The sequence below is a fragment of the Syngnathus acus genome, chromosome 10, assembly GCF_901709675.1.
Source record: "Syngnathus acus chromosome 10, fSynAcu1.2, whole genome shotgun sequence".
NCBI lineage: Eukaryota > Metazoa > Chordata > Actinopteri > Syngnathiformes > Syngnathidae > Syngnathus > Syngnathus acus.
In genome coordinates this window covers 340340-362662 of record NC_051095.1, presented here as the reverse complement: position 1 = coordinate 362662, position 22323 = coordinate 340340, and the positions used below count along the sequence as shown (strand labels likewise).

General features: G+C 50.3%; 4 protein-coding genes across 5 annotated transcripts; 2 read left to right on the top strand and 2 right to left on the bottom strand.

Moving 5' to 3' along the window:
* Nucleotides 1-311: 311 nt before the first annotated feature.
* Nucleotides 312-7974, bottom strand: tnfsf12 (TNF superfamily member 12). The gene is made up of 6 exons (XM_037260807.1): nt 7407-7974; nt 5208-5289; nt 3259-3315; nt 3146-3169; nt 2936-3063; nt 312-2513 (listed from the first exon to the last, which is right to left on the bottom strand). The coding sequence occupies exons 1-6, from the start codon at nt 7572-7574 to the stop codon at nt 2238-2240; spliced, it is 735 nt and encodes a 244-aa protein (XP_037116702.1). The 5' UTR covers nt 7575-7974; the 3' UTR covers nt 312-2237.
* Nucleotides 7975-11740: 3766 nt separating this feature from the next.
* Nucleotides 11741-14458, top strand: si:dkey-19b23.8. 2 transcript variants are annotated; one of them, XM_037260816.1, is made up of 3 exons: nt 11741-12268; nt 13345-13981; nt 14225-14458. In XM_037260816.1, exons 2-3 carry the CDS (start codon nt 13432-13434, stop codon nt 14293-14295), a joined length of 621 nt encoding a protein of 206 aa, XP_037116711.1. In that variant the 5' UTR covers nt 11741-12268; nt 13345-13431; the 3' UTR covers nt 14296-14458. The 2 variants fall into 2 exon arrangements, with proteins under 2 accessions (XP_037116711.1, XP_037116710.1); XM_037260815.1 differs by having other exon boundaries at nt 13272-13981.
* Nucleotides 14459-14507: 49 nt separating this feature from the next.
* si:dkey-19b23.7 lies at nt 14508-17124 on the bottom strand. Its single transcript, XM_037262989.1, has 10 exons — nt 17118-17124; nt 16909-16967; nt 16814-16828; nt 16267-16338; nt 16126-16197; nt 15877-16040; nt 15733-15796; nt 15297-15462; nt 15044-15241; nt 14508-14973 (listed from the first exon to the last, which is right to left on the bottom strand). Exons 1-10 carry the CDS (start codon nt 17122-17124, stop codon nt 14870-14872), a joined length of 921 nt encoding a protein of 306 aa, XP_037118884.1. The 3' UTR covers nt 14508-14869.
* Nucleotides 17125-17712: 588 nt separating this feature from the next.
* On the top strand, nt 17713-18569 carry smim20 (small integral membrane protein 20). Its single transcript, XM_037260824.1, has 3 exons — nt 17713-17913; nt 18123-18179; nt 18305-18569. Exons 1-3 carry the CDS (start codon nt 17805-17807, stop codon nt 18337-18339), a joined length of 201 nt encoding a protein of 66 aa, XP_037116719.1. The 5' UTR covers nt 17713-17804; the 3' UTR covers nt 18340-18569.
* The last annotated feature ends 3754 nt before the right edge of the window (nt 18570-22323 follow it).

The following is a 22323-nucleotide window of genomic DNA, read 5'->3' as shown; positions in this document are numbered from 1 at the left end:
GATAGCTAGCGCACTACCTGAGCATCCACCGGAGTGCCACAAGGCTCAATATTAGGTACCATTGCTTCTCGCTGTACTTTGGATATCCTTTCAAGAATGAGAATAATAACAAACCAAGAAATAAATCATTGTGTTCCTGAAAACTTTACACACTAAACCCCGTATTGTGAAAATGATCTCGATGAATGTATTCATAGTAAATGTATTTGATTTATTTTCATTTTATGAAAATACCTGATTCATTGATTCGCTGTAATTCATCAAAAACAAAATATTAACAAAGTGAAAAAGATTTATCATTAGTCAATAAATACATGACAGATTCAATTTGAGAATGACGAAGCAAATTTATTTCAATCACATATCTTACAATCACAATGCTTTTTTTTTTTTTTTTACATTTTTTTACGAATGACTTGACCTGTATAGCCCGTATACAATATCAATGTAACTATCGTATTTAAAACGTTTAGTGGGAAGGGGCTTCCCCAAAATGACCCTGCATTGGCTTATTTTGGTTTGCCCCGCCCTCCCCTAAACGCAAAGCATCCATCCAGGCTCACAAGGCACCGACACGTCAACTTTGACCCTTAGCAAAATTGAAATACGAGCAAGGAAGTGTGTGTGTGTGGGTGTGTGTGCGCGTGTGTGCGTGTGTGTACGTGCGGCAATGTTCCAGCTTTGCATGAGGAAGTGAAAATGGAGATGGCGGGCGGCTTTGGTGGAGCGAGCGAGCGAGCGAGCGTGTGTGCTGACAAGGGGGAAATGTGAGGCAGCCAGGGGGGCTTACTTTGAGGGGGACGGACGACGGCGGGCGGGCAGGCGGTCGGGTGAGGAAATGAAAAGAGGATGAAAATAGTGCCACGTTCCTTTTTGCAACACGCTGGCAAGGGTTAGGAACCCGAGTGCCCCAGGCAAAGCAAGCAAAGCCATGCGGCCAGCCCACAAAAACGACTCATAAACAAAAAGGCAACCGCGCGCGGCTGCAAATAACACACTTGTTGGACTTGCGCAAGGCGGACGGACGGACGGCGCGGCGCGGCGCGGCGCGGCCCGCTTGGCGCTCGCTTGTTCTCCCATTAGCAGTTTTGCTGGGGAAAAACATGATTGGAATGTGGCTGACTCTGTGTTCCAAATTATTATGCAGAGATTGAAGTTATATGCACGGCTAATTTGTCTTTTTGTCTTTATTCTTACGAGTGTCTATTTTGCTTTAAAAAAAATCGTGTTGATTGTAATCTCAAAATGAGACTTTTTTTTTTTTCCTCCTCCACTGTCTGGATGCTCAAGCATGTGACTTTTTCCTCCAAAATACGACCGTTTTCCTAAACTAGATCCGTTTTTTGTTCCTGAAAAAAATCTGATTTTATTCTCATTCAAATTGTAACTTTAGTCAACATTATTCTCTTAACATTGCGAGTTTTTATTTTTTAAACAAATAAAAAGCTTGTTTTGCCAACTTGTTTTAGACACCAATGAATCTTTTGCTGCATATAGGCTTTGACATCAGGGTAGCAGCAGGGTCACCATCCCCTGACTTCAACCCTATTGAGAGTCCATTTAGGAAAACAAGCCACATTGTATTTTGGAACACAGCGCTCCATGTCTTTGTAGCCCCAATGAGATTTTGAACATGTCAATGATTTTTTTTCCTTTTGTTCCACCGGATGATCCAGACAATAAACTCGCGGTTGAGTCTTTGAAACGACAGATAGCAAAAATAGCAAGAAAAAGTACAGAGTGACTACTCCAAGGGAAAAAAAAATGCATTAAGCAGTCCATTTTCATGTTACAAAAAGGCTTGTTAAAGAAAAAAATCCCATCTTTGCGATGTCCAAAAAGTTCCCAGGTTATGCACAGCACGGCCCAAAACGCGGAAGCCCAGTCTCCTTCCGGTTCTCGTCCGCCCCCTTGGCCGGGTCGCGTCGCCGGCTAAACGGCGTCCGCACACCGTTGGCTTTGCCCAAAAAAGGATCGTCCGTGGGAAGAAGGGGCGCTGGGGGTGAATGCGGAGGGGCTACAGTTCCCCCCCCCCCCCCCCTTTGGAGGCCAATGCGGAGGGAGAGGCCACAGTCCTCCCCCCCCCCTCTTTGGAGACCAATGCAGAGGAAGGGGCTACAGTTCTCCCCCTTTACAGATGGGGCTACAGTTCCCCCCTGCCCCTTTGCGGAGGGGCTACAGTTCCCCCCCTCTGGGGGCGAATGCAGAGGGAGGGGCTCCAGTTGCCCCCCCCGTCGTCAGTTGACCTTGAAAATGCTGAAGATGTGAGGCGAGGCCGACGGGTTGCCCAACGTGTGCAGGCGGAAGGAAGGTCCGGTGACGGCGTGCAGCCGGGCGCCCTTGTCCAGGCGCAGGAGCCCCGACACCTGGCAGGGCTTGAGGAAGTGCGATGGGTGCGGCCCGGCCGACGGGGTGGTCCCGTAGCCCTCCATGCACTGCAGCTTCTGGGGCCTCTGGCCACCGGTCACCACATCCAGCTTAACGTACTGCGACTTCTCCTCGTTGAATAGAACCTGCATTTTTACATTATTTGACATGTCACTCTAAACCGCACGGGGGCGCTCCAGGCAACTGACCATGCGTCCGACGGAAGCCACGGAGAAGAGAAAGCGCCGCGTCTTCTACTCGCGGCGTTAGCGGAGTTGTTTGGAAGTGACACCAAGGCTGAAGATTTCGTCGAATTGAATGATTTGGACTGACGCGGATGCTTGGATAAATTGATTGTAGATATTTGAATAGCTCTTAATATGTTAGGTCACTTCCTTGTTTAGCAATGCTAATGTTATGCTAACGTAATGCTAACTTAGCATACGGTAGCGTTCAGCCTGTTGTTGCCCATTCTCTTTTTATTATCACTCCCGTCCGTGCGCACTACGCTTGTTCGACTCGCGGTTGAACGTGCGCCTTTGTTTCAGCTCGGTTGTGGGCGGCGTACCTGACAGAAGAGGAAGTAGACGCCCGGCCTCTCCACCACAAAGGTGCCTTCCTCCTTGTCGTAGCTGACGGCTTTGCTCATGTTGAGCGCGCGTTCCTCCCAGCCCTTGATCACGCCGCCTTCGCCCACTGCGGAGCGAGGGCAACGTGGGATGAGGAATGAGGAATGAGTCGCCCCACCCCGCCCCGGCACCCATGCACCCTTCCTTACCTTGCTGAGAGGAGACTTTGGTGACTGTCAGGAAGAAAAGGCAAAGTCAATGAAGGCTTTTTGGCGGCATGACAGACGCTAAGGTGAGACGAGGCTTCTGCCAGGCCACTTACTCTCAAAATGAGACGCCGCTTTCTTGCCGTTTCCGTGCTTCCCGCGCAGCGTTGCCCCTTTTGGTTGGCAGACAGAATGTGAGTGCGACAAAGAAAAAAAACATTGGTGCGCTTCCACAATCTGTCTCCAAACGCCGCCGGCCGCGCTCATTTGCCGCCCATCTCGTCGCTGTCTTAACGGCTTTAGCAGATGGCCAAAGGATGGATTTCCCGTCACGTGCTTTTCATAGATTTCCCTCAAACTGTTCTTTTCTTCATGGGAGCGTGCCGGCAGCCGCTCGCAGGGAATCCAAAAAAAAAAAAGGAATGTGTTGAGGAGACCAAAGCATCCAACATAAACGGAATGAGAGAGATGAAGCGGTGGAAAGAAAGAAAGAAAGAAAGAAAGAAAGAAAGAGACGGGAAAAGAAAGGAAAGGAAAGAAAGGGGGCCGCAAAGGTGCCGTCAATTCTCCAGAGCAGCTTTGCCCAAAAATAGAAAGATTGATTGACCTCGCTTTTGGCTATCAGCAACCTGCAGCTTTCAATGCTAACGTCAAAAGGATGCATCGTTTAAGCTCGCACTTAGCGTTAGGAGGCTTCCCAATTTATTACCCGTGACTATCGGTAGTTTTTCTTTGAGTTTTTAAATTCACTTAGTTTTCAGGGTGCTTTTGTTGATTATTGTTTCTCTTTTTTCTGTTTAGAGTTAGTGTTAGTTCTTGTTAATATCAGGAACATTTTTCGAGTCCAAGATGATGAAAAAAAAGTTCACTAAGTCAAGTCAAGTGAACCGAAGATGAAATAGTTTTATTATTTTTTGTATTGATTTATTAGTAGTAGTTTTTCCTTTTTTCCAATTATATTTAATGTAGTTTTTTTTTATTATAAGGAACATTTGTCGACTCCAAGATGATGAGAAAAAGTTCACAAAATCAAGTCAAGTGCACCGAGGATGTATTAGTTTTATTTCTTTCTTTAATTAATTGATTTTAGTGTTACTTTTTTTAATACGAGGAACATTTCTTCCTTATATTGATGATGAAAAAAAGTTCACTAAGTCAAGTCAAGTGAACCGAGGACGTATTGTCCACGATTCTCACAGGCATACTGGCCTGCGGGTAGCAGATCAACTTTTAGTCCAAAGTGACATTTAGCTGATTGTGCCGTTTTGTTTGTCGTCGCTTTGCCTATCGCGTACGTCTCTGTCATCGACCCAATTGCATTTGCTAGCTAGCTAGCAGCCAATCGGAGCCGACAGGGTTTAGCAAACTGCCGTTCGTTGAAAAAGCATCAAAGTGTCAAACAGAAAAGCGCAATGCTCAACTTTGCGTCCTCATTGCTGCCGGAAAGAAAAGCCATTCAAAACAAAGGCCGAAAGCTCCTCAATTGACAAAGATGACGTTTGCGCTAGAATTGTAGTTTTATTGGATACTTTTGTTTTCATTCGTAAACATTTTCTCTGACCGATATTGTTTTTGTGAACTATAATAATGCGAGCTTGTCAATGATATGTAGCTAGCTGGGGCATTGGTAGTTTCAAACGCCCCAAGTGAAATTGATTTTCATGTTTAGTTTGACACTAAACTTCATCTGGAAGAGGCATTAAAGCATCTCAAGAATTGCCCACCCCGTGGTCCCGACCGAGGCTTCACTCCCGGACATAATCATCAAGCCGCCCGCACGAGGGCTGCCATAAATACCGCAATGATAGGTCGTCAAGTATCCCTGCTTTCACAACAAATCATAGCCCCCCCCCCCCTTGACCCAAAAAAAAAAATTGACAGTGCAGCCAGAAGCGTGCAACAAGGCCCGGTTCCCGAGCCAGATGGTTTTCTAGGCTGTGAGGCCGCTCTGGTCAGACCTGTAATTTGTGCCGCAGCAGCCCGGCTGCCTACTGCTTCCTGTGTCGACTTTTAGCTGCAGCCCAAAACGGCGTACGTGCGTGCGTGCGTGCGTGCGTGCGTGTACCGTCTCGCTTGACTCTCTGGCCGACCAGCAGCTCCCGCTTTTCCAGTATGAGCTGCACAATGGCCTTCCGCTGCATGTTGACCTGTGCAAACACACACACACACGTGTGAGATGAACGAGTGTGCATCCCACACTCGGATGTCCCTCCCCCTCCCCCCCAGCACGTTTTAGTGCTTGGCCTCGCTGGCTGGCTTTCTGGGAAAGAAAGGAGATTTGCGGAGCCAGCAGAGTTTGAAACGCTTGGCGGGGGGGCCCGCTAGAGGAGAAGCGTGTGTGTGTGTGTGCGCATCTGTTTATGCGTGCGTGCTTAAACGGCACGCTACTGTCGCTCTCCTGGCAACAAATGTTCCAAGCATCAGCACTCCACGTGTCCATAGCTGTGGGCCACTCTCCCCCCCCCCCCCCCTCCCCCAACCACCACCACCTTTGTTGATTTAAAAAAAAAAGAGAATGCTAAGAGTATTTCCCACTCCTGGAGAGATAAGAAAGCAAACAAACTTGAAAAGGCCTATTGAGGAAAGTTTGTCCACTGAAATTAATTCTTTTGAGTAAAAAGCTAATGCCAGGGCATCATTGCAAATACCACCGGCCTAAAATCTTGAATTATTTCGGTAATCTAAAAGGCATATTGATAAATACATGAATGAATGAATGAATGAATGAATGAATGAATGAATGAATGAATGATGCAAAATTGGGTGGAAAAAATAAAGTGCAACGGGCAATGCCAGGGCATCCCTCATTGTGTCAAATCTTGAATGCACTTGGGAAGGCATCATCATAAAAGAGCAAGAAATAATAAGGAAAGAGCAAGACAAAAATGTCCTTCCAGAACATGGAAAGACTTTAAGGAATGAGCATCCCAAAAAATGCCAGGCATAGGAAGGAACCAAGAATCAACAGGCAAAGGCAGCAGGAAAATACCCAATCCTTCCAGACCTCGCTCACAAAGGCGTATTACGGAGCGGTTTTCTTGCCACAGATGATCCAATTAAAATTCCCTCTGTTGAGTTTCATGCCAGGGCGTGATTATTGCAGGAGAATCATCAGAAAGGGATGTTATGGAGAGTTTGCATTTGCCACAGGTGCTTCGTGAAACGGAAGATTAACGGAAGACCCTAACCCTAACCCCAAGCAAATACAGTCGTCAACTCACATTTTTCACTTAGACGTGACCGAGAGCCTCGCAGTGTGCGTTGACTAATGAAGACGCCACACAAAATGAAGTAGACCGGGCAAAAATCTCACTTCACCAGCAATGACGAGACGAAAATGAATCAATGATCGATTGGCCTGGCCGTGATTCTTGTTCTGGCGCTTCACGGCAAAACATTAGGTTACATTAGGCTTCGTTAAGTTCAACGTTTGGTGGTGGTCGTTTCTAAAATAACATAAAAGCAACGGCTACAATGTCGCTACGCTAACGTTTGACAAATGCTGGCTAACTTGCTAGCTTGTAGCAATGGTGCTAAGTGTTGCGGTGGTCAAAGCGGGCAACTGTGGCCACAAGTATGAGCTCATCTAAGACCTGGATGCAAACGAAAACTTCAAACAACTTCTTCAGATCAACTCAAATAATTCAAGGCAACTCCATTTTCATCAATGAAATCAGAATATCCGCTCACAAACAGGGGGGAAATGTTTGTCCTGACTGAAACCAGACTCAAATGCTGCTGACCTTTGACTCAAAGGAAACTAATTCGAACTGGAACGAACGTTCTCCACTTATCCTCGACTAAAACTTGACTCAATGAAAAAGTGACGAGTGGTGCTCCAAACTAACAAGCCAGACTGAAAGTACATTTCAAAACGGCTGCTAAAATCAATCATTTTGGAAAGGAATACGAGGAAAGGTTGCTTGGCCTTTGCCACTGATGCTACATTCCAAATTAGATGTGAGTGAGGAGCGAAGAAAAAAAACAAGAATGAAAGAATTTCAGGGTTTCCAGTAAACTGTTTGTTTGTTTGTTTGTTTGTTTGTTTGTTTAACAAAAGACAATAAAAGCGTGGCTTTGAGAGAGAGTGGGAAATTCAGATTTAAACACCACCGCACGTCCCCCACGATGATTCCCGTAACCGCATGCACGAGTTAAGTTGCATAACCACTTTTTTTTTCATTTTTTTTTTTTTTTTGGCGTGGGGGGGGGGGGGGGGGGGGGGGTTACTCGTCGTCTTTTTGGTTGTTACTGCTGCTCCGACCTGCTCGAGGCGCTCCTGGAGGATGTGGAAGGACTGGGACAGGTCCCGCGTCTGGCGCCAAGTCCACGCCGTGAAGAGCGCGCTGCAGGCTGCCACGGACAGTGCCAGCAGGGCCAGCGAAGCCCACAGCGCCCGGAGCTTGCGCCGCCGCGGCGCGATCCGATGCATGCTCACTCAGTCAACGCCGCCGCCGCCGCCGCCGTCGCCGCCGCCGCCGCCGATCATCCCACGGTGGTGCGTCTTAGTTGGTCACATACACGGCGCACTCGAGCCCCCCACCCCGCCCCACCCCGCACCCTGGCCCGCCGCGGCTGCTTAATGAACACGCGCGGTCCGCTAATTGGCGCGTCGCATCTCGCCGACTGTTGCATCCGTCTCTCGGCGTCTCGGTTCTCCCTTCGGGCTTCTCTAGCTGGGAGGGCGGGGGGTGTTCCTCCTCTTGTCTTTATTAAGACTGCGCGCGCGCGCATGAGTACCGACCGACCGACCGGGGGGGCTCCCGAGTTGAGATCTGACGCCGAGAGCCTCGTTCTCCCCTCCTGTGTCTCTCTGAGCTGCACTTTTCTCTTTTTTTCTCTTTCCTTTCTTGCTTGTCTTTTCTCTCTCTTCTGTTTAATCCTATCAACCGGTCTCGATCTGGAGTGTTGGGCGTTCCCTGGGCTGGCCACACGAGGGCGACAGAATGCACGATAAGAATCTCATTTCGCCCACTTTTCAACGCTCAATTTCTCGTCATCTTACGGCTTTTTCATCAAGGTTGAACTCTTGTCCTCGCAAGATTTTAGAGGTCGGAGGGCATTTTCTTGTAATAGGTACACTTTATTCTTATGAACGTGAGTGAGCTTGAACTTTGATCTTCAAATGGTGACCTTGAAGTAAATGATTTTTTCTTTCGAAACTCTTCGTCTTATTATCATTCTGTTAAATATTTTCAAATTCCAAAGTATCTCTGTCATGATAGGGCTTCTTTTCGTTTGTTTTTGTGCCCTACGATTGACTGGCAACCGGTTGAGGGTATCCCCCCGCCTACTGCCCGATGACGGCTGGGATAGGCTCCAGCACACCCGCGACCCTCGCGAGGCTAAGCGGTTCACATATCATGGACAATAGAACGAGGCGGGAAGGCTTTATTGTAAAAGATCAAGTGCTTCATGTTGAATAGAGGCCCAAGTCCGATTTCTTCTTTGGCACGCTCAAACATGGCGAATCAAAATTCTTGAATCTTATCGATGACTGTCTGACTTTAATTCTTGTAAAAGTGCTGTACAACATTTTGGCTTTTATTTTCGCATTTTTGCAACAAAATCAAATTGTCGTCGTTGTGGGACTCTATCCTCGTATTGAAACATTATTTTGCTTTTTTTTGGGGGTTGTATTTTGCATCCTCCGAAGATTTCCCTGTGGAACATTCACTTGAGCTTTTGTAATGCGCAGTAGTTCCGTCGAAAATGTTGCTGCTGTTGTTGTTTCAGCCGCTAGAGAGCACTGTAGCCGTGGAAACTCTACGTACGCTCAATTGAGCCACAGCATGCGCAGGTTCTACTTGACATGCGTAGGCTTTTTTTCTTTGGTGGCTTTCGCTCAGTCTTTTTGGTCCTCCCAGCCTTGCTTCCCACCTTTTTTCCACCTCTCTCTGTACAGTAGTACTTCTCCCCCTCTGTGGCTCCTCTCTCTTTTTCCCGTCTCTCTCCCTCCCTCTTTATTTCTTTCGCTCATCCTTCTCTTTCCATTCCCCGGGGCTCCGTGTCTCTTACCTGCCTGCTCGCTCTCTCTCTCTCTCTCTCTCTCTCTCTCTCTCTCTCTCTCTCTCTCTCTCTCTCTCTCTCTCTCTCTTCCTTCGCCATCCTTCCTTCCTTTCTTTCCCCATGCACTCACCCCTCTCTCCTGCCCATGTGTGTGACGGAGAGAATGTGTGTGATCGAGTGGATGGCAGCCCCTTTAAAAGGTTGAGGTCACAACCACTTGTGCGCGTGCGTATTGTGTGTTGTGTGTCGGGCGCAGGAAAGGAGAAATTGTGTAAGGCTGCCTTCATTCCTGCCTAACCACTTGCCTGGCTGCTGCGTGCGTGCGTGTTGCTATTAATAGCTCGCGTGTGCCTGACTACTGAAGGCCGCCGAAGTTGTTGTTTTTTCTTTTTTTTCTTTTTCTTTCCCGCCTAATCAGATGTCAGCGATGACGCACGCAGACCGACGCAGCCGGCCGACTTCGTCAGATCGTGTGGTTCGTTGCCAAGACCTCTCGACGCCTCCTCTTCTTCCTGTTTAGTCTGGTTTCGGATAGCCCCGCCCCCTACGCCCAACTCAGCCAGGTGACCTCCATCCGCAAAGGCAGGTGCTGCTGACCGCTGCCCTTACCGAAAATGAACAATAGGATGATGGTTGGAGGTTTCCTTGCATTCCGTGACGTCACTTGTCACGGTCAGCCCAGTATGCTTGAGTAAATGTGTTCAGTTGGGCGAAGGTGTGAAATGAGGAAATGAGCTCATGTGATTGGGCTTTTTTTTCACTTTAACACACTAAAAGAGGGGGTAGAGGCAAGCAGACATGCTGTCATTCTATAGACGCCGCGTACGCCCTTATTTGGACATCTGCGCTTGCCTGTTTTCACTCTCAACCCTGCGTGAGTCATGTGACGCCATGGAGAGGAGGAGGGGAGGAGGAAGGAGCACAAGAGTAAACGCCTCATAGGACCAGAACCAAGTTGGAGGCAACTTTTCAAGTTTGCTCATCATATGAACTTCTTCCCTGGTGAAATTTAGACGACTTGAAATGGTAAAACTAATATCAAAGAAAACTCGCAAATCTTCAATCAAACCACAATATAACTCAAGTCAGCTAAGTTGATGCTAACATATGACGTGACCATCTGATGGAAATTAGCATACCTTACAGAAATTCTAACCCTTCAAACAAATGCTTCCTTACACACACTAAACAATAGAAAAAAACATTTAAAAAAAGTTTTTTTTTTAAATGATCATGGCGCTGACCCATGTCCACTAGCTTAATGCTAACACAATAATGTGAAACACCTTGGACACTAATGGAAGTCAGCATCGATGTTGCAGTAGTCATTCAGACGTGCTACTTTTCACACAGAGCAGAGTAACACACACACCCGCGCGCACACACACACAGTAAGTCCAATCGTGTTTAGGCAAATGTATGGCATTATTTCAGTAGATTTAAGAATATTTGAGTGACTTTTACTGGTGATGGATGTATCTGAGTACATCCAAGAGTGTTAAGGCCACGTTATAGTACATGAACACTTGGGTCTACTACACAACTGTTCTTGAATGTTGGTCATTATGTGAAGTCCTTTTGGGAGGTGGTGAGAAGTACTGCTGTACAAGATGAACAGTGTTACACTGTAATGCATTCAGGTTCACTCTGAAATTCTAGCCAACTTTTTGAGAGTGATGACTCGGGGCTCGGGCTGCCGGTGTGAAAGGGTTCCATGACGTTGACACCGCGAGAGCAAGAATGGCTCCGCTGTGCACCGACGAGGCACCGCGCGCGGCAGGCAGGCAGGCAGCCACGCAGGCAGGCAACCACGCAGGCAGGCAGCCACGCAGGCAGGCAGCCACGCAGGCAGGCAGGCAGGCAGGCAGGCAGGCAGGCAGGCAGGCAGGCAGGCAGGCAGGCAGCCACGCAGGCAGCCACACAGGCAGCCACGCAGGCAGCCACGCAGGCAGGCAGGCAGGCAGCCACGCAGGCAGCCACGCAGGCAGGCAGCCACGCAGGCAGCCACGCAGGCAGCCACGCAGGCAGGCAGCCATGCAGGCAGGCAGTCACGCAGGCAGCCACGCAGGCAGGCAGGCAGCCACGCAGCCACGCAGGCAGGCAGCCACGCAGGCAGGCAGCCACGCAGGCAGGCAGCCATGCAGGCAGGCAGCCACGCAGGCAGGCAGCCACGCAGGCAGGCAGGCAGCCATGAAGGCAGGCAGGCAGGCAGGCAGGCAGGCAGGCAGGCAGGCAGGCAGGCAGGCAGGCAGGCAGGCAGGCAGGCAGGCAGGCAGGCATGACGTCCGAAGGCCTCAACTGTTTTGCCGCCGGGAAAAAAACACAGGAGCTCTACTGTTTGACCGCACCAGGCACACAGAAAGGCAGCTCAAATGTAATGCTCATCAAAATGTTTCTCTGGACACTAAATATAGATGCCAATTTTCCCTCGGGTTTGTTTGTCCTCATTGGGGTCGTAGGTGAACTGGAGCCCATCCCAGCTGACTGGGTTAGAAATGGGGTCCGACGTGGACCGGTCAGTCACTGGGAACATATGTACGTATAAAAAAACATTCTCAGTCTATGGACAGTCTTGACTGGCGTAGCCTGTGAGCAGACTTTGGGTAAAGCATTCATGTTGTCAAGCAAGGGGAATTACCTTTGTTACAGATAAAAATGCCACCTTTTGTTTGTTCCTTTTTTTTCAACCCGCCACTTTTAGTATCGTAAAAAAGAGCTCAGTCAGCTGAATCCCCCACCCACCTTGCGTCGTACTCTGAAACAAACGTGCCATTTATAGCTTAGCCGCACCCCTCCTCCCCGCGTCCCCTTGGTTGCGCCCGTCCCTCGTTTCTCTGACGCGGGTGCGCGTCCTCTCGTGACGTGCGCGCGCGCGCCCGCGCCTGTCGTTTAAAACAGTCGCGAGCGGAACCGAGTCGCACACAGGAGCGTGAAGATGGCATCGCGTTAGCGTCGAAAAGCGTAGCGTGCGTTTGTAACCAGGCCCAAAACCGAATTTTACTGTCCTCCTTCGAGTTTTTCCATCGTTTCCTGGCGCGATTTAGCTTGGCAGTGTACTCCACGTTTCAGCTGAGGCGTTCACGGACATCGCTTGCATGAGACTCCTGCGGCCGCCAGGTAAGAGCAACGAAGCAACCGAAGCCAAGCCATGCCATGCCATGCCATGCCAAGCCAAGCCAAGCCAAGCTGCACGTTTCAACACTTGCTTGCTTGACTTTTCACCGTGAGCTCTACTGGCTCGATTGTCATAGCTGGACTTTACGAGTGTATTTAATTCGTCAGTTTACTGGCACTTAGAAATGACCAACACAGGCCGATTTGTAGCGAACCTTTTGCATATTCTCCGTTCTGCATGAGTTGGAAAGTTAAATCTAGACAAAAGCCGTTCGTTGTTGGCATTTTGTGGCGCGGAACTCTTTCTGAAGTCCGTGCAGGGCCAAAGTAGACCTGGACCCAAGCGCCCTATCCAAGTGAGTTGAGAAACTCCAAAGTTTGACTTGGCTTCTATCTCAGTACCGAGGTATTGTGGAGAAATGAGTGCAGGAGGAGCTTGGCTGACCGACCACTGCCTTGACGTACTGAAGAGCAGGAAATGAGCAGCAACACAGCTGTCGTGTTGTGTCCAAGTGTCTTCATTACTCGCAAAAGCACGTCATTGTGCGGGGAACGCAAATATTTCAGGACTTTGGCTAGGGGGCAGGGCCACGCCAAGCTGTTTCCTGCACCCGTACGGCTCCACCAACAATGGTCAAAGGTTCGAGTATGTGCTCTCTCTTGAGGAGGGATGTCGGGAAATAGGAACCAAAGTTACAGCGACACAATGGAGATGGCCGGCCAAACAATAGCCGTGTGACGGCCTGAAAGCGTCATGCGCTCATCAGTTCAGCGAGTCATTGACTACGGGTTACCATTGCGTATACATGCAAAGTAGTAGTGTGGGCTACATGAAACTCCTCCCCTTGAAGACTGTCTCTGGCCTGACCAAGGAACGAGGTTGAAGTAGGGGAGGAGCTTCAGTCACTCGGTCAGGCCACAACAGACCTCGTCACTCAAACTGCAGTTCCTTTGAGTGAACTTTCTAACGCTGGAAATGTTTTTGTTTGCCCCCCCCCCCCCCCAGCAAATGTTGACCGTCGTGTGTTTGAAGGCCGTCGCTCTGCCGCTTGAAGGAGACCCATTTGATCTTCTTCCAGAGACAAAGCAGCCAAGGCGACTTGCGCAACTGCGTCCGGAGAAGGAAGGCTGACCACGGGCGGCGTGGACACGTTGCTTGGGGCGCCATGTCGGCGGGCCCCTTCCACCTCATGCAGAGCCTGAAGAAGTCGCCGGGCGCGCTGCGCCGCCACTTCCGCCGCGACCGCACCGAGTCGCTGTCCCACGGCGACCCGCTCTTTAAGGTCCACTACCTGGGCACGGAGAAGATCTTCTCCCTGGATCGGGAGCAGGCGCGGGACGCCATCGGCCGCCTGCTGGCGGGCGCGGCCGGCGCCAAGAAGCTGAGCAAAGACCACGCGCTGGTGGTGCGGCCCCGCTACGTGGAGGTCAAGGAGCTCAGCACGGGCCGGCAGCTGGCCAAGACGTACCTGCGGGACATCGCGTACTGCGCCGCCGACGCCGAGCGCCCCAACCTCTTCCTGTACATCTGCAAGCACCAGGGCCAGCAGCTGCAGTGCCGCGTCTTCTGGTGCAAGCGGGCCGAGCGGGCGCGGGACATGGCGGGCTGCCTGGCGCGCTCCTTCCAGCGTGCGCTGAGCGAGTGCCAGAGGGAAGGCTCGCCGAGCGCCTGCGACGCCGCCAAAAGCTGCACGCTACCTGCCGCCCTGGGCAAAGGTGAGCTGATGTCATGCTTCACCTGCTTGATGGCTTTGGACAAAATGTAGCGTTTCATCAAATACGTTTGCCGGGAAAGGAAGGTCTTTTGAAGGCAACCCAATTGCAATTAGCGGTCGATTCTTTTCCAAAGGTCCGCGCATTCTACCGCTCACCCAATCAGTCATAAGTGCCTGTGAGTAGAATTGCAATCTGGCTCGCAATGTCCCTAATTATCTATCGTCCGTGTGGTTCCGCATGCAGTCCGCTGGCGGAAAAGCGTGTCCCGAAGCCCTCTCCGAGCCCGAGGCTCCGTCTCTGACAGCTGGAGCTGAAGCCTCAAAGGAGCGCGTGTCCCCAAGCCATTGGCGCTTCCAAACGGCTGCCGGAGCGAGCGCCGGCCGTCGTGCTTTTTGCTCCTCCCTCAAAGTGACTTGCATCGAGTTTTGCCATCCCACCAACCGGCAAGTAATGCTCAACAGTCCACATTGCAAATTTTTCATATTTTGTTTTTTGTGATTTCTTTCACACAAGTGACTGCTCAAGGGAGTATCTTTTGTATTTTAATTTTTGTACTGCACGTTCTAATGTACGGCTTTAATGAAATATGCATTAAAAGGATTTTATACACATTGGTGTGGTCAAGCGCGTCGGGCAAATATTGGCTTGGCCTGCCTGCAGTGCGTGCAAAAAAGAAGAAGAAAAAGTTCTCAAAATCCCGCAGCAGTTTTGAACTCTGTCAGCTCCGAAAGCATCTTGTCCCGCCTTTGGATGCAAAAAATGAACGTCAAAACCAAGACCCCCCCCCCCCCCCAAAGTCCTCGCTGACTTGGCGGCGGACTCTGGTCGATGAAAACGGGGACGGTTGGACGTGAGACGGGTCGCAAAGTTGCTCAACTTAAACAGAGTTCACGGAAGCCGTGTCACGCTGTCCACGTCCTGCTTTTTCAGCCGCTGTAGCTCCAGAAGGGTTTGGACGTGCAGATGGCGCAGAGGCCGCACTTCCTCCAGCACTGAAGAGGAGAAAGCCGTTACAACCAAAACGAACTCCAGGTTTTTTTTTTTTTTTTGTTGAGGTGACACCTTTGTCGTAGTGCAGCTCGTTGCGGTTGCCGCAGACGGCGTACGTCTCCAGGAAGTTGAGGAGGGCTCCGGTGACCAGGAAGCGCTCCGGCACGGCCAGACTTTGGATGTAGCCCATGTCCAGAGCCAACGGGTTGGAGGGGAAGGGCATGGTGCAGAGACACACCAGCTCGCTGACCACGTCCCACACGCGAATACCTAAAAAAAAGCCACAACTGATCTCCTGAAGAGACCCTTGGCTCGGTTTCCGTACCTCCGCTCTGCCAATCAGCGATGGACTTGAGCTTCATGGGCGTGTCCCTGACCAGGGAGTGGCCGCCTGGGATGCTGACCAGGCGCTCGTGGTTGGAGCGAATCCAAGCGTGCGGGCGCCCGTACTTGACGTAGCCGGCCACCAAGAACAGGGTGCAGTTCACCTCCTGTTGCGTTGTGGGGGAAGCGTCTGCAAAAATCAACCGACACCAACCTCCGAGGACCAAAATCTTTTGTTTGCTGTAATGTGTTTGTTTCCATCAACATACTTGGAAAGAAAAATGGAATCGCAATTGAATTTGGTCGTGTCATTTTGAGGCTGTGCGATGGTGAGCTCTCACGCAAGCAGGTTTAAAAAGAGCACCGTGGACTCGACACCGTGCACGGTATTGCGATTAACGTGCGTCTGGAACTCGCTACGAGACGAGCTCTCTTACAGGCGCTGCCATCTCGCGCTCGCTGGGGGAGGCTGGCAGTAGATGCTCCTCGCTCCTGGGGTCCCTGAGGGCAGCAAAGCACCAAGTGCTCAAACTGGACGGGTCAAAATGATCAGCAACCCAGGCGGGAATGAGCGCACGCACCCGAGAGGGAGCTGGGCCGCCGGGCCCCGGGGCTCTCCGGGCTGGGGGGAGCCCGCCCGGCTGGCTATGCTGGGGGAGCTGCTGCTGGGCGAACAAATGTCGCTGGTGCTGGAGACGCTGCCGGAGGAGGCTCTGGACACGGCGAAGCCCGGCGAGCGCCATCCCTGATTGGTAGGTAAAGGAAATGGCTACTTGTACGTCCTTCGCGTCGGGCGCAATTTTTCCCAACATTGCCGACCGACCACTGACCAGATCTTCATTGACAACAGTCAGCAGCAGCTCCTCTTTCCCTCTCAACCAAGGCTGGAAGTACTTAAAACCCTAGGAGAGAAGCGGACAAGCGGTCATTTGATGAGCAAACCCGTGGGCCCATGTTTGACGCCATTGCACCTGTAAGGAACCCAGTAAGGCCAGGTCTGCTAAAAATTGATGCAGCTTCCTCCGCTGCTCCCGCTCTCCTTTCTGGACACAGCAATGAAACGGCTCATGGGAAGTCTTTCGTAAATCTGAAAACTGACCATGCAAACTGACTTGGTCTGTGCCAATGCTGTTGACTAAAACTTGATTGATTTCCCCCAAAGAAGAGAAAATGATGTGAAATATTAGTAGAAAATTCAAGTTATAAAAAGTGTCAAAAAGTACGAGTTAAGTCGACCGACGACCCATCCATATTTGGAAGTGCTCTGTCAGGTTACCACCTACAACGCGCGGTGTATACCCTTCCAAGATGGCGGCCAAAGTACGCATGCGCGGTGTGGCGCCGTTGCTTCCAGCCGCCCGTCTTTTTCTTTCTTCACCAGGCGTTAAATGCAGAGCAATATGCGATATGACAGGAAAAGTATAATAACCGCTGTAAAATGGACGAAAATCAAGGCGAAGATGCTCGAGTGTCCAGGCAACGCCGCTGCCTCACTTGAGTCATTCAAAATTGCCGCACCTTGCGAGTATTTATCTAAAAGTGGATGACTCAGACTTATAAATTATTTTTTGCGTGCAATGAGCAAACCATAAATCAATACATTGGCGACTTACGCTGACTGTGCTCATCACCGTGCTGCAGTTTGCCGTTTTCAGCTTCCAGTGTAGCGCCCCTAGAGGCCTGGACGGAAACGCGCTTGTTCAAAAGCACATCCTAGTACTTTGCCTTGAGCACTGCAAGTAAAGCGGTGTTGTTGTTGCAATTAATACTGGCATTAATAGAATGTGAATCAAACAATTTATTAATAATAATAATAACTCACTCCTCATATTGACTGGTTTAATTTATTGATTATAGCAACACATTACAGAAGGCTTAGTCGCAAATGCTGCTTCGTTGTTGGTTCGTTCGCAACACGGGTACGACTCAAGTTTGTAGTTGGAGGAGTGAATGAAAATACTGTCGGACAAAAAAAAATAAAAATCCGAGCGTATTTTCACATATTAGTCCGACGACGATGTATTTTGAGGGACCCCTAGAGCAAAAAAATAATAATAGACGAGACGACATTAGAAGTCGGCATGACGAGATTACAAATCATCACAATGTGTTTAAAAGTCATCATGCCGAGACGTCCATGTGGGATTACAAAAATTTGGGTTAGGGTCATTTGTATTTGCCAATACATCGTAGCACAAAATCAAGTAAAATATGTGTAAAAGATGCCTTTTTGTTAATAAGTAAATAAATAAATAAATAAATAAATAAATAGATAGAAGCGAGTACAGCCCCAACTTTTAAATGATAGAGGATATGCGCTGACGTCACAGATCGGGGCGGCCATTATTGTTTGGGTGGCAGCGTTCCATAAACGCGAACCACTACGGAAAGCCAGAAAGGACAAGTGCCGGAGTTGAATTCATTTCCTCTGAACCCGGAAGCAAATGACTCAAACATTGCGGACTTACAGGTGAGCGTAGCGGCTCTCCTTGCCGAACGACCAAGAATAATGTCCAAAAACCACAAAATAGTGTTCATTTTTGGAGGATTCATAACAGCCGTCGCTGCTGCGTTCTATCCCATCTTCTTCTACCCGCTCACTCACAAAAATGAGTACAGTAAGTGGCTAACAATGACACGTTTTGCCCTTAATGTCAAGTTGGTTGCAACGTGCGAATGAGTTTGGCGTTAAAATGTTCTTTCCTCGTGTGTATTCTTAACCTTGGGTTCGATTTCCCCGCTCCCCGTCCAGTGGTCCTGATTAAAAACTGAACTGGTCCCAAAACTGCTTTGATTACGCCCCTCACTCCCACCCCCTCCACTTCAGGAGAAGTCCAGAAGACGAATCGCTCAGGAATCGAACAGGCCGACGTGCAGCCCCTTGGTACGTTCTCAGGATCATTCATCCATTTAATGAGTCATTTACACAGCCCTGGCACAAATAGGAAAAATCCACCAGGAATTGAGAGTTTGTTTGTTTGTTTCTTCGTTTGTTTTCTTCCACCACAGGTGTGAAAATTTGGTCCGATCCGTTCAAGAAGTGATTGCCGATGGATGTCGCTCCGCTGGCGTGTGAGTCCGCCAAGGATTTGACTTTGTATCCATTATGCGAAGGGGACCCACAATGGAAAAACGACTTTTTAATGTTGAGCACAGCACGGCCTGCACGTCTACGTTGTAGTAATGAGGGTTGGAGTCCTGTGTGGAGTTTGCATGATTGACATGTGCCAGCCATTATAAAATAAACCTATTGAAAATATTTTTAATGATAAAATCGGACTTTTATTCATATATATAGTATATACCTAAAGAAAAGTTTGGAAACAAATGTGCAAATGAAGACAAATAAATCCAGTTGTCTTCAGACGGTCGTTCTTATCTGAACCACAAGAGGGAGCCCGCGTCTAAGTGAGGCTGAGGAAGCGACGCTTGTCCTCTTTTGTTTTGTCCACTGGGGCGAGCCCTTCTCATTGAAAAACAATAGCTGCTTCTTGGCAACTTGTTGGGTCAAGGCCCCGAACTCTGGTGAGCAAATGTTGTGAATAATCAAGTCGGACTATTTTTTTTAGATAGTTGAGCAGTCAAAAAGGAAACAGAAGTTTCTCGAAAGGCTCAAAAGACGTTTCACAGTGTGACTAAAGGCAGAACATTTCCAAAATCCCCCCCCTCGCATTTCTGCTTTTGCGGTTTCCTGACATTGAGCAGCATCCCTGGGAGGAAAGAAGGATTGGAGAGCGATGAAGAAAGTGCTCAAGCATGTGTTTATGTTCCATCGTTCCGTGTAGCCTGTACTTTGGGACTCTCGGGCCGGCCGCCAGCCCGAGCGAGCGAGGCGAAGGAAGGGCCACTGCGCTCCTCGTCGATGGACAAACAGCCCCGTTGTCTATGCGAGCGTGTTATTGTTGGGCCCAGCTCCGAAAGGAGAGAAAACTCCAGAGCCCGGCCTGAAAATTCCTCTCATTCCCCCGCTGGTGTTTTCCAGATTCCTTAAGCGACGGCTCCCGCGAGCCGAGGGGGAAATTGAAGCGAGCGGCCAGAGGAAGGGAAGTGCATTCTTGAGGCCACGCGTCACGCACGCAGGCAGCCACGCAGGCAGGCAGCCACGCAGGCAGGCGAGCACGCAGGCAGGCAGCCACGCAGGCAGGCAGCCACGCAGGCAGGCAGCCAGCCAGGCAGCCAGCCAGGCGAGCACGCAGGCAGGCAGGTTGCAGGCAGGCAGGCAGTTCGAGTAAAGGAGGTCAACAGCAAATGACACAAATCCAACTAGAGCGCAACAGTGTATTGGTTCGGGAGCGAAATGGCAGTATCAGACAACGCAATTTCGACATGGTCAAAGCTACGATTTTATTTATTTTTTAGTCCCCTAAAGAAGCGCTTGGGTGTACGTACAGTCGACTTGTCACCAAAATCTGCGTTGGGGAGGAGAGCCAGGAGAAGGAGACAAAAGAGAAATTTCCCATTGCAACAAAAACGTATTCCGGGCATAAACTAAGACGACTGCTACACCGAAACATGCTAAATGCCCCAAGTTGAAGCATCTACTCAATAAGGATCAAAATGATTGACATTCAAGTTAGATTCGGTAGGGACTAGGTTTTGTTTTTGTTTTTTCTTCATTTTTTTGGCACTTTCTGAGCCTTTCAACTGGAAACATTTCCACATTTGAAAGAGCCAATCAGAAACACTCATTATGATTTTTCTACTGGCCATTGCTGCCAGGACCTGAAGACTCAATTGATAGCGTGAGCTGAATTCCAGGCCTCCCTCCATCTTTCTTTGAAGTCCGCTCATGGATTCCGATCTTTTGTCGTTCCCAAATTTAGCTCGTGTGTCTTTTTGCCGAAAAGCCGCAATTGTCCGGCGCTCTGTCGCTCCGACGGCCATCGACTATCTTGCGCGTGCGTCTCTCAAAAGAAAGCAAAAATCTGTGTGGGAGGGAGCAGCGCTTCGCTCACAAACTTTGGCCGCGGTTGAGCAAGCTCCAAATGAGGTGAGCAGGAAATTGCCGAGCACGGTGCGGCCGGAGCTTGCCAGGATCCTGTCGCACGCGGACCCGCCGCCGCCGCCGCCGATTTTGGAAATGTTGAAGCAATTAGTTGAAAATCTTGGAAAGGACTTCTTATTTCCGCCATTTTCTTTGGGCTGTACTCACTGCAGAGGAAAATCTTTGTCCCGCACGGACCTCATCTTCCCAGTCTTGCAAAAGCACTCTTGCATTCCCCCCCCCCCCAATCTGGAGGCGCGCACGACGTGGTGCAGAACGTTCTTTGCGTGTTGGCAAAAAGCAGCCCACTCGTGCAGCTCGTGCGGCGTTTCCTTCTTTGGCCGGCGGGCTGGGCTCGGGCCTCGGTGTTTGCTTCCTTTTCTTGCTCGCTTGCCAATTTGACTGTCGTGTGCTTGTGGCGCTTGGTCTGCTGCTCCTGCTTTTTCCACTTCCTGGTGATCCTCGCCATTGCCCCGACCAACCTCCTGTCTTCTTTCTCCGGGATGGCCCAGAGCGTGCAGAGGATCGGCGGGATTCCCGAATCGGGAGCACGCGGCCAGATTTGGGCTGGCGTCAGTGCGCCCGCCGAGCGACCGACGTAGTCGCCAAACAGCCTTTGAATGGGAACCGAGCGTCGCGCCATGTCTTCCTACTCCACTTTTGATGTCAAGACACGGTTTGACCAAAGCGGGCCGTGCGCCGGCCGTGCCGTTGCCAACGGCCGACTCGATGGCTGGCTGGCTGGCTGGCTGGCTGGCTGGCTGGATGGATGGATGGATGGAAGGATGGAAGGATGGATCGATGGCTGGCTGGCTGGCTGGCTGGCTGGCTGGCTGGCTGGCTGGCTCGCTCTCTGGCTTTTGTGGTTTTCCTCCAATGAGCTCACCACCCTCTTAAATATAACAGCGGTGACCTCACTGTTTCTGGCCCAGCCGCCTGTCAGCTCGCCATGAGCGGAAAGCAAAAAAACAAAAATATAAGCCGGCTAAGATGGTTCTCATTAGAAGGTAGAAAGGTTGCTTCATGGGCACGGCGGCCAGGGGAAGGAGAGGGCGAGGCCGGACGGCCGGATGGCGTGTGGACTAGCCGCCGCCGCCGCCGCCGCCGCTGCAGATAAATGGAAGCTGGAGTGAAGCTTAACTTCTGCCATAGCGGACCGCTTTTCCTTGCACGTGCGGGTCGTTGGCAGTCTCGCATCATTCGTGACGGTCGGCCACCTTCTCACAAGCAGTTTCTTCCTGCGCCGTTGTCAGACGGAATCCCCGTACGGTCCAAATGACATCTTTTCGGGGGGTTTTGTTCAAGTTGTATTGGACCTTTCGTTGCTCATTTGCATCAAGGCAAAAAAATCCAACACTTGCGATCAAGAAAGCAAGGAATCAGCCCAGCCCACCCAGCCCAAACAAGCAACTGAAATGTGGCCCGTCCGTCATTGGCGCCAGAAGGAGAACCCCAGGCGACGATTCGGCCACGCGGCTTCCGCAGGAAGTTTGCGATCCTTCTCGAGCACAAGTTTTGTTTTCATCCCTTCATCAGCCGCTAGGCTGGCCGGGTGTGTCACCAACGGCAACGGAGGAGGGGGAGATCCTATTTGTTTGTTTTGCCCTCCAGACGTGTCCGAGAGCAGATTAAGGGATTTGGCTTGGGGGGGGGGGCTTGAGTCAGGATACGCCTGCTTGACAGTCACGCACGAGAAAAAGACACGACGAGCGATACCTCGCCCAACCCGTCCGTCTGATCTTCTCACTAATCCCCGACCCCTAAACGTTAGTGAGAGAATTAGGAACAGGCCACTCTCGCACGCAAGCAAGGGGGAAAAAAAATAAACAAACGCTTCCTCAAGAGCAGCTTTGCTCGCTCGCTCGCTCGCTCGCTTCTTCATCCATCGGAGGAAGCAGAAGGCCGCTGGGTCCGAGGTCAAGCCGCGAAAAAAAGCCGTGCCTCGCTGAAGACGTGCCGCCAGAGAATTCAAAACATACACTCGGTCTCCACTCCATGTCTTGTATTGCGATTTGATTTCTTTATGGCCTTGAGCCAGTCCTTA

What these genes read in the sequence shown, in the direction of transcription:
- tnfsf12 (XM_037260807.1), bottom strand. Translation starts at nt 7,574, where the DNA reads ATGCATCGGATCGCGCCGCGGCGGCGCAAGCTCCGGGCGCTGTGGGCT. An exon ending in TCCAGGAGCGCCTCGAGCAG is followed by an intron (nt 5,290 to 7,406) that starts GTCGGAGCAGCA and finishes GTGTTTGCACAG; the next exon opens with GTCAACATGCAGCGGAAGGC. An exon ending in AGCGGCGTCTCATTTTGAGA is followed by an intron (nt 3,170 to 3,258) that starts GTAAGTGGCCTG and finishes TCTTCCTGACAG; the next exon opens with TCACCAAAGTCTCCTCTCAG.
- si:dkey-19b23.8 (XM_037260816.1), top strand. Translation starts at nt 13,432, where the DNA reads ATGTCGGCGGGCCCCTTCCACCTCATGCAGAGCCTGAAGAAGTCGCCG. An exon ending in ACCTGCCGCCCTGGGCAAAG is followed by an intron (nt 13,982 to 14,224) that starts GTGAGCTGATGT and finishes TTCCGCATGCAG; the next exon opens with TCCGCTGGCGGAAAAGCGTG.
- si:dkey-19b23.7 (XM_037262989.1), bottom strand. An exon ending in CCTTACTGGGTTCCTTACAG is followed by an intron (nt 16,198 to 16,266) that starts GTGCAATGGCGT and finishes CTTCTCTCCTAG; the next exon opens with GGTTTTAAGTACTTCCAGCC. An exon ending in GCGGCCCAGCTCCCTCTCGG is followed by an intron (nt 15,797 to 15,876) that starts GTGCGTGCGCTC and finishes TGCTGCCCTCAG; the next exon opens with GGACCCCAGGAGCGAGGAGC.
- smim20 (XM_037260824.1), top strand. Translation starts at nt 17,805, where the DNA reads ATGTCCAAAAACCACAAAATAGTGTTCATTTTTGGAGGATTCATAACA. An exon ending in CACTCACAAAAATGAGTACA is followed by an intron (nt 17,914 to 18,122) that starts GTAAGTGGCTAA and finishes CCTCCACTTCAG; the next exon opens with GAGAAGTCCAGAAGACGAAT. An exon ending in GGCCGACGTGCAGCCCCTTG is followed by an intron (nt 18,180 to 18,304) that starts GTACGTTCTCAG and finishes CTTCCACCACAG; the next exon opens with GTGTGAAAATTTGGTCCGAT.